At 40.6% G+C, this 10,967-nt stretch overlaps 1 protein-coding gene across 1 annotated transcript in view; it reads right to left on the bottom strand.

The window, feature by feature from the left end:
* Positions 1-1,698: 1,698 nt before the first annotated feature.
* Positions 1,699-10,967, bottom strand: part of LOC119389840 (vacuolar protein sorting-associated protein 33B) — a 32,080-nt gene continuing 22,811 nt past the window's right edge. Inside the window, exons 16-19 of the mRNA XM_037657238.2 lie at positions 9,763-9,867; positions 9,247-9,337; positions 8,962-9,054; positions 1,699-6,237 (exon numbers count right to left, since the gene is read on the bottom strand). Of these exons, the coding sequence (XP_037513166.1) occupies positions 6,158-6,237; positions 8,962-9,054; positions 9,247-9,337; positions 9,763-9,867 (369 nt within the window). The 3' untranslated portion in view covers positions 1,699-6,157. The remainder of the gene's footprint in view (positions 6,238-8,961; positions 9,055-9,246; positions 9,338-9,762; positions 9,868-10,967) is intronic.

The following is a 10,967-nucleotide window of genomic DNA, read 5'->3' as shown; positions in this document are numbered from 1 at the left end:
TACCCAACTCTTTCGCTGTGAATTCTGTTCACGGTGGTATTGTGGTAGCACTCTGACATGCATTTCCCTTTCATTTAAAGCTCCAGTGGACTTCCATTGAATTCTTAAGGTACCTATAGCATACAATGCACGAAACTAGCACAGAAATACACACGTAGACAGACAACACAGCAGGAAATGTGCAGCTCAATGATGGCACATTGGTAGTAATGTATGAAGACAGGAGCAAGCAATGACCCCCCCCCCCCCAAGAAAAAACACGCTGCTTACCTGTGCCACACTATACAGTCCTCTAGTTCCTTTACACTGCAATGTACTCATTTTAATCCATTTATGCATGCACAGTTGGCAATCATCTGCTTGCTGTGCCTTCTCCCTGGACATCTTGTATTTTTTTTTGCTTTCAGACTTCACTACAAAGCTGATACTTATTCAAAACTTTGCTGATACTTAAAAACTGAACTTAAACGCCCCACTTTAAAATACAGCAGTTGTGCCTTTCCATTTTGAGAATACCTACATAACCTAGGGCTCATAAGTGCAATACAAAATCTTGAGAGACAGTTTTTATTTCATATACAAGGAATAAATGTTGTGCAAAGCTTGCCATGACAGAGTCCACACGCTTGCAGACAGTTAGAGACTGGATTTCAGTCTAATCCTTAATTTTTTCAGTGATGAAATGAAAAGGTGGTTGTGTGTACTGTTTGCCTACAATGGGTGCCTGCAAATTTATATTTTTTTAAATTTAAACAGAAAAATAACTTCCTTATCAGTCAGCTTTCCCTGGTTCAGAGCTTTCAAAACTGAAAACGAATCAACCAACTGCCATATTAGAAGAAAAGTATAATGTGTGCAGGAGGTACCTTTCGAGATGGAAACACTTTAACTTGGTCAAATTTAAAGGTGATTTTAATGTATCCTGAACATTTCAATAAAGTTGAAATGTGCCATACAGACAAATTTTAATTTCATTTTGGGGTTTAACATCCTTGTATTCATTGTTGGCTTAGAGGGATGACTCAATGGAGAGCTCTGAATTCGTTCCGACCAGCTGAGGATCTCGAACCACCAACCAAGCCACGGTACACGAGCGTTTTTGTACTCTGTTGCCATCTGAAAATGGCGACAGTGGGTGACAAGCTTGCGACCAAACGTTCAGCTGCCAAACACCACAGCAACTGCGCCTAAATAATAATTTCTGGGGTATTACGTTCCAAAATCACTATATGATTATGATCAAGGTGCACCATAGTGGGGAACTCCAGATTACTTTCAACCACGTGGGGCTTTTTAGTGTGAACCCAAATATAAGTACCTGGGTGTTTTTGCATTTCACCCACATTGACGTTCAACTGCTGTGGCTGGGATTTGAACCCGCGTCCTCAAGCGTAGCAACACGACACCTGACCCACTAAGTTACCACGACGGGCAGCCACTGAGCCTGGTTAATAGAGTGAACACATCCAAACTCCAACTATTCAAAATTCCAATTCATATAAATTTTTCAATGTTTTAGTTGGCCCACTGTGTTTTCAATCCAATTCTGAACTTGCACAGTTCAGTTATGTAGAACAATGTCCATCACTTAATGAAAAGTTTGGTGCTCACCAGGATATACGAATCTGACCATGAACAGCAGTTCGGAGAACACAGATGCTTCATATAAAGCCACCAAATGGTGTTGCTAAAATAGTGTGCACGCAAGCAGGTAGTATGTCTGCAGTTCTGTTTTGCTCATCTTATTTGCACATCTGTTCAAACACAACTAGGCAAACTATTTATATCATTTTAAACCATGCTTTATTCAACTTCCGATAATTCATACTTTACAAGTCATTCCCTGCCTTCCCCCCCCCCCTCCCAAAATGATGGTCCCTTAAAGCTGGAATTGACAAATAACTGGAATATATCACACACAGCTGCGGGTGCTAATGTGGGATCAAAGCTTAAAGGGACATTAAAAGGAAAATATGTATTGATGTTTGCATGTGAATTGCCATTCAACAGTACCTTCCAACAAAATCAGTTTCGTCATTAAGAACAGGCTCAACAAACCATCAACAAAATGCGAAAACTAGAGGCACAACAAATTTTGCCACAATGTCATCCACATTAACGGTGCACTTTTTGAGCCTAGTTCATTTCTTATTGGTGATAGCAGTCTACATTGTATTCTAAGGGAGCCAAGGACTGGACTTGGCAAGTTTGAAGAAGTTCTACTGAACGCCGACAGCCCTAGCACTGACAAAATATGTTAAAATTTGTGATGTCACACTTCTGTACAAGCATTGAGGTTTTGGTGCAAAGTTCAGCGACAGAATGATGTTCATTTCCTCAAGCAATAATCAGCGATTATCATGAATTTTTATGAGCGAATTGTTGTCAGCAATTTTTGAATTTTGAAAGAGTACTTAATAAGTTTAAGTTAATTTAGTGTATCTCTCTAAACAAGCATACTTAAAAGTTCCTTTGTGATGAAACTGAAAACACATGCACAATAAAATAACGGAGCGTACTTCCATATTTTCAAAAGCAATTTCAACTCCACAACATGCATGTATTTCTCACTAGTGTCAGTATGAAATGCTAAGGCCTCTGAGTATAGTCAAACGAGATCAGAAAACCAAATCATTTGCACCAAGAGAATGATAATATGTGCAAAGAGCTAAAAGTCATTACTGCTGAGCAAACTGATCATTAACTAAAAGTATGTAGGCTGACAGAAAATATGGCAAGACGTTAGGCAGTTTCAAGTCGTTCATAAACACATTACCATTTGTTGAATGATAAACTACTAGAGAAGTTTACAGAAACAACAAAATTTGTTATATTGATTTTAGCTGGATGGCACAGGCAGCACATTCTGATAACTCCTGGTTAACACCATGGTAGTGAAAAAGAAAATTCTTGACGCGCAGTCTTTGCAGGTTTTTCCTTCAACACGCGACACAAACTTTCTTCAAGTGCATTTGGACAAGGCCCCACAAGCCACTCTTTCTGGATTTGTTACTGCCGTCAACAACGCTGGCAACCCAGCAATCCATAAACAGTAAGTATTTTACGGACAATCTCAAACTCCCTTTTGATCCACTGACAGGAAGGAGCTTTGCACCAAGTGAGTTTTTTAAGTAATCAGAAAAAGGGGTTTGATGTTTACGTACAATAACTAGTGAATGAATACAATGTGCGTGTTTGTGGCAAAGGCAAGAGATGTCTGGTCTAATGTTATGTGCAAAAGTGATCAGTACATAAACGAAGCTATCATTAAACACAGAGAGACCACATCAACTCAATATCGAGTTGCCCGCTTTCACAGCTCAATGTCACATAAAACTGCCTCAAACTCCTCCCTGTGCTTTAATCAACAGTGCGTAAACAAGAAAAGCTTCATCCTGCAGCCAACGCTCCAACATGGGGACTTGTCTGCATCGGACCTTGACAATGACAAATTTCCTTATTGGAACACTTCAAGTGTCTCTGTTACACTACAGTGAACCATTTTGTCTTATTTGGATCACAGTCCATGGTTGCAAAATCGTCGAATTTCTGAATATATGACTTCTAGCCATGAACAATCCACACATGCATTCCGATCAAGCTTACACTGCCTTCCGAGTGCTCCAGCATGCGTTCGACGGACTGGCAAAATACAAGTATGGTGTCGACACCAGAAAACACCAGTAGGCACAGTCAGTCGAAAATGAAATGTGATCACAGCATTGTCTGGTAACTCGTTCGTCACGCACTGCTAGCACCACCTTCTAAACGTGTTAGTACAGTACTAATATATGGGCCACAAAGGTTTACAAATTCTTAAACAGTACGTGACTAAATTGCACTGTACAAGTTTCTGTGTTCTCTTTCGTGTCATACTTTCAAATGCGAGTACTACAACGGTGTCTAATTCATGTGCACAATTGGTGTCCTGCCCAACTGTAATCGTTTAGTATCTTTAGCACATCCAGCTTACCCTTGAACCACAGACATAACAAGAGGAGGGGGTTTGGAGTTTGAACCCCCCCCCCCCCCCCAAATTTTTCTATTTGTATGTTTACATTTTATACAACCACGCATACATATGGCTTTGGGATGTAAAAACCCAACAATTATTAACTGCAAGCACGCATACATAGAGAATCCTGGTTACATCCCTGCTGTGAACAGCGATGCACAAGTGATCTCCAACCACTGTTAAAGGGGTCGTGAACCACTTTTCCAAGTAATGATCCATTGACCTCAGTATCAGAGTTTATAGCCTCACGAATCGATTGCTGCAAAAATTTGTTGAGTCTGTCAAGTACGAGCAGAGTTACAGGGATTTGTCGCACGCTTTAATTTAAGCTCTTTCTCTCCTCTTCCGTCCCGACGGGCAAGCATGAAGATACATAGGGGCAAATCATGATCATGAGCACATGTCATGATCATGAGCGCATGTCATGAAACTCTATAGCTCTCTCACTTCATTATTCCAGTGTGCGCTAGTATTGCTACTATGTAATTTTGCACACTACAGAGCATGGCCCCGGCACGTGGCGGCACCCAGTGGCAAGAAACGCATCTGATCCAAACACCACTTTTGGCTTATGTCAGCTATCGGCCAGTAGCGGCAATCTGTTGTGTGACACAAGATCTGAAGTATAATAGCCCTTCGAAGAGCGTGAGTGCGAGCCTCTGTATGAAGAGAGGGCGCGCTTGAGAAAGTGTCCATTTCGTGCTCCACTTGTGAACTATCCTTGCCTTGCACGACTGCAAGATTTGGCTGAGCTGTTCACAGTAGCGTCTGCTTTCCACCGAATGTGTTCTTCAACCAAGCACAAGAGGTGGTTCAGAACCCCTTTAAGCCAGGTGAACTTACAAAGAGACACCGACACAAACGTTTGCATCTCACACGGCGTATGCATCGGTTAACAGTGCAAGCGCCAAACTGACAGCACGAAAACTGCACAGACAATGTGGCTGGTTGCACAACTCCACAATTATGTTTCGACAGCTCCACACAATTTGATCAAGCGCACTATCTGTATGATAAGTAGGGCGACTGAGAATTATGGTGTGGAAAGCAAACAAACAACGGCTATGCACTATCGTGGACAAATATGAACTTGCAAAGTATAGCGTTGAACACCCTTTGCAAGTAACAGTGCAATATCGCATTGTCACAAATCTCATCAACAAACATGGTACAGGTAGGCCTCCGACTGAAAATAGGCGTCGAAGCTGGCAGCGTCATAACAAATGGCAAAATGACAATTAAAAGAAGTGCTCCAGTGGCCCCAGTTAGCTATTAGTTGCTCCCAATTTAATTAACTTGCACTCGATAGCAGTATATACTACATCGCTTATGTCCTTTTCCCCACTGCAAAGGAATTGTCTCTACAGTTACTAGTACATAGTGGCAAGTGCTCAGATGCTTGTCAAATCATAAAGGCTCTTTTCTATGTTTCCATTCTTCACAGTGCCTCATTCTTCGCAAGGCATTGCAATGTACATTTAATTCAACACCACTGCACATAAAGGCCACCATAGGTGGCTTTGTCATATAAGACATGCGGAGCACGTTTGCCGAAGCAACTGGCAAAGCAGAAAATAATACTGGTTGTAACAATCGCGCACCAAACGACGTGAACAGAATAGAGGATAGTGAACAATCAATGCGCTATTTACAGTCGATCTATTGACAGAATGTAGGAGCTATTTATAGACATAATACTAATTTTTTGCATGCTACCGTGCATTCCTATCCTGGGGCTGCAACTCTTTAGGTGACATTAAAATTGTGTCCCATACTTGTGTCCAATTTGCCCGGTACTTCTTTCCTGCAGTCGGGGTAAACCATACTTGCCCAAGCTTGAATCTTCATAAAACCGATTAATAGCGAATATCTAATGGCAGGCAAAGTATTGATGGTGCTCCATGCAGTGTAGTGGGTGCGAACGAATGCATCCGCCATGACGTGGAAAGAAGAACGGTGGAAGACGGCAAAGACGTGGCTAAATTCGCGAGAGGTGCTGCAGAGTTCTGGTGACACATTTGGGCATGTAATGCCTCACGAGATGGCCAGTGACCCCAGTACAAAAAGCTAATGCAGCGGTGCAGGTGTGCACGGCTGTGTTAGAACCGGGACGATGTCGGCCCCACCCTGTTGTGCCCATTGTTATCGCCCCTTCATGATGACATTTTCAAGTAGGCTGTTGCCGTTGATGGTAGCGGTCGTTGCAACCAGTATGTGGTAACCTGAAAAACAACATTTCAAAGAAAAGAACTCAAATTAGTGGACGTTATAGCATGAGGCATAGTGGGTGCCAAACCAAAGCATGGCTGTCGCCTAAGGAGTTGGCATTTCAATCTGCATTACATTGAAAATTCACTAGTTCAATACTGGTGTGACAAGCAGGATTTATCAGAGTTACATGAAAATGGGTGCGAATGATCCCCTTTATACGTGCGTTAAAGCCAAGATTTGTTCATCTCATGTAGGTTTAAAGTAGTGCTGAACATGAATGTCAAGAACAGCCAAATGCTGCAACATAGGAATGAGACCCTTTGTGCCATGAAAGGGAAAATTAATCCATTCGAGAGGAGGACAATGCTACGAAGAAATCCAATGCAGGTTTCTCGGGAAGAAAGCTTTGCAGAGGAGAATTTTTTTCAGGTATAAATAGTTATCGAAACCGGGACCAGTTTGCTGGAAGAGCATTCATTCCAGTAATATCTGAACTAACCAGAAGGCTAGCAGGTGGCATAATAAGGCCCTGTGCGGCAATATTAGACAAACAAATTGGTTCTGCAAAACACCATACTGGATCATTGTGTCCTAGGCATTTCCCTGCAATAGGACTTCACACCAGATATACATGGTGTAAAAATTTAGTATGAATCTTGTATCTTTGCACATCTAAGACTGCGCTTATAAAATATTCATCTGCCACTGTCAAAGTGCACAGATATTATGTAAATATGTAAAAACAAGCAGAAGTGATGACACTTCCATTGCAGCTCTAAAAAAATCCGATGGAACTACTACAACGACAGACGCTGAAAAGGTTGAAATGTTTAATCATTACTTTAAATCGGTATTTTCTGACGGTATAATCACCGGTACAGCTGCATCCCTTTCTTCCAATGTTAGCCCCGCCGACGGGATGCCTGAAATAACCATAGATGTAAACGGTATTGACTGTCTCTTGTGGGAGCTGGACACCTCAAAAGCTATCGGTCCTGATAGAATTCCATCATATATGCTAAAGAAATGTCATGGTATTATCGCACAGTATCTATGTATTGTATTTCAAATGTCTTATAAGACCGGGTTGGTTCCACAGGACTGGAAAATCGCGGCTGCTAATCCTATCTTTAAATCAGGAGACAGAAGACTGGTGGAAAACTACAGACCCATTCCCTTAACGTCGGTATCTTGCAAGATTTTTGAGCACATAATATACAGTCAATTATTTAAATACCTTGAATCAATGAGCTTTTTTACTGCGTCACAGCACGGATTTCGTAACGGTCACTCATGTAATACTCAATTAGTTGAATTTCAACACTATATAGGTAAATCCCTTGACAATAATAAACACGTCGACGCACTATTCCTCGATTTCAGGAAGGCGTTCGACACAGTATGTCACCGCCTGCTAAATACTAAGTTAAAGGGCTTAAACATACATAATAAAACCGAAAACTGGATTTGTAACTATCTAAACGGTCGTAAACAGTGTGTAGTCCTTAATGGTTGTAGCTCATCATACATAACAGTATCATCGGGAGTGCCCCAGGGCAGTGTTCTGGGGCCACTGTTGTTCCTCATATACATTAATGATATTGTAGATGACATACAGTCCCCCATTAAACTTTTTGCAGATGACTGCGTCGTCTACAGAGAAATTAATTCTATATCAGATATAACAATCCTGCAGACCGACCTTGATAAAATAGTAAATTGGTGTCAGCGGTGGCAGATGAGCTTGAATATTAGTAAATGTAATCACATCCGCTTTTCAAACAAGAAATTGGAACGTCAAACAAAATACACAATTGAAGGCACAACGATAAACACAGTCCCAGAGTGCAAATACCTCGGGGTATACTTTACGCCGAAACTAAAATGGAACGAACATATCCAACACACAATATCTAAAGCAAGTAAAATGTTGTTTTTTATTCGCAGAAATTTCAAATCAGCGTCCAAAGATGTCAAAGAAACACTATACTTTTTACATGTTAGATCTATCCTAGATTACGCCTCTATGATCTGGGACCCTTATCAGGACTATTTGATAAAAGCAATAGAAAAGCTTCAAAATCAGGCTGCACGATTCGTCTCCAGTAATTACTGCCCTTTTCAAAGTGTCACTGAATTAAAAGCATTACTGGGCTGGGAAACTTTAACAGCTAGAAGAAAAAACTTAAGACTCAAATTTTTCCACCGTATTTTTTATAATCAAACAGGCATTAACAGCCGCACCTATTTGTCGGAACCATCCTACGTCTCGACTAGGCACGACCACTCCAAGAAAGTGCGCGCATACAGCTGCAACACAAATCATTTTTCCAGATCTTTTTTTCCACAAACTGCTCGAGATTGGAACCTGTTACCGGAAGACTACGTTTCTGTACCTGATAATCATGATTTTTATTCCCGATTGTGTTTACAATAATGTATAATTGTGCTAGTTTTTGTTCCAACTTTATGTTACCTTTGAACATGCTAACCTATTGTCCTTTCACTTGTTTATCTTGATGTTAACCTTGTTTCATGTATTTCTGTTGCTTATTTTCACTGTAAAACATGTAGCATATGATCATACAGATGTCTCCCCTGCGATAACGCCTTTGAGGCAACGCAGGTATCCTGTAAATAAATAAATAAATAAATCACACCTCGAGTGACTTTTATGATTGCCAGTGGTATTATTATAAGAAGCAATGAAATCAGTTATCATGCCAGCTCCTTACCTTTCAGTTTTCCTAAAAGCCGGAGTGCAGCAATCTCTGCAAATGTCACACCTCCCAGGAAGTACACCATCACAATCTTAGCCTGCGAAGGATCTGCGAATGGGAGCAACAAATGGCAAATGAGTGTACAGTATGAATGGAAGTCTATAATTAAATTGACGATAACGAGAAGGTGTCGTCAACAATAACATTCAAACACAATTCACTGTATCTATCCCGTATACAAACAGAACAAATTAACACACATTGGCAATCAGAACACTACTATATGCAAAGTATTAGCACCTTTAGAATGTGGATTGGTGTACGTTGTTGTTGAACCAGGTAGAAGCTTCAGGGCATCTTCGTAGCCATGAATGCCATCTTTCAAAAGGATCTGTAATAAGGTAATTGTTCACAGTATTATGACACCTTGTCTTTGTTAAATAGTACAACTGGCGATGAACACACAGCAATGCTAGGTTTAGCTGGGTAACATACTGTTTTCAATTATTAGTTAACATTTAGTTGTAACAATACTTATAACAATTATTGCTATCAATGAATAGGTTTCTATGATAACTGTGAAGAAAAGCCAAGCATTTGTCTCACTTTGCTGGTAGATCCTACTATGGCTTTAGTGTAAAAAATCTAATGAATTTTCAATCGCTTCCTAACACGTTTTGTTATGCAGTTTAGGCAGGCTGGAATGCTTTTAGGACTGTTTCTTTTCGTGTATCGAGTGAAGTGCTAAGGCCCCACAACATAGACACCTGTAAGTGGTCTGAACGTGATTCCCCCACGAAAGACCATGGTACGTACTTGCTCCACCAGTCTGGACACCACTGGGATGTAGGCACCACTGAACACGTAACCCATGTCTCTAGGATTCTTGAGGTCATAGCTATCACCGGCATTGGGTGGAATCTGGAAACGAGAATGACAACAGCACGTGAATGGCCTGTGAACAACGTGATATACTAGTGCAAGCACTCATGCGCATCGAAGGCTATTAGGATATTTTCCCTAGATGTGTGCCCATTTTCATGTTGCTACGATACCAAAGAAGTGAACAAAATAAACACTGTAAGTCACGACACCCTGTAACACTGCACTTGGTTAATGCGATGAGAACTCTTATTGCAAATGAATGCCTGTACTCTGCTTCCATGTTGATGCAAAGGCTTCAGCAGCAACATTGTCTCTGCTTGCTGCCTTGAAAAACTGTGCTGCGCAAACCACGTCTTCATTTTGTTGTGTCTCGAGGGTCACAACTTTCAAAGCGCAATATGCCAAATGCAGCAATGCCCTTCCTATGAAAGCTAACTCCTCTTTTAATTATCAGTGGAAAAAGAAAAGCTCAATTTGCCACATTTGTAAACGTTATTCAAAATATGAAACCGTTATTACTAATTGATTTGCCCAGTAACACTGCTAATAAATTTTTGTTATATTCATGACCTGTTTTAGAAACACTTTTTATATGCTTGTGAAATAATATTCAATTGAATTTATTGGATATAAAGGTCCTTTAGAGATTTTCTAAAAGTACAGCTGGCCATTCATTGGATAAGTGGTATGCACCAGTACTTCTGCTGTGTCATCTATTTTAAAAACAAAGCAGTTACAAATTTGTCAAAAAGATATGTGTTTGATGGTAAGGATATAGTCAGAATAAAAAGAGACGAACTTATAATTGCCCCCAAGAACCAACACGGAGCCAAGAAAAGCTAACAACATGGAAAAAATGAACGAAACTGTAACTAGACTGATTTCTGAAGCAGCAACTGAAGTTGCAGGTAAGGCATCAAGGCAAGAAGTAAGCAAGCTCTCTCAAACCACGAAAGACTTAACAAAGAAATGACAACAGATAAAAGTGACCACCTCAAGGGATATAATAGAGTTTGCTGAGCTATCAAACTTGATCAACACTGTTGATTGTGAATCAGCTGAAGTTTTTCAGCGACGTTTGCAACTGATTTGTACATAGTATTGTATAATGTCCTTTCCAACCCCTGTGTAGCCCG

The sequence above is a fragment of the Rhipicephalus sanguineus genome, chromosome 4 (genome assembly GCF_013339695.2).
Source record: "Rhipicephalus sanguineus isolate Rsan-2018 chromosome 4, BIME_Rsan_1.4, whole genome shotgun sequence".
NCBI lineage: Eukaryota > Metazoa > Arthropoda > Arachnida > Ixodida > Ixodidae > Rhipicephalus > Rhipicephalus sanguineus.
Note: the sequence above shows the minus strand (reverse complement) of the source record. Positions and strands in the feature narration are given on the sequence as shown.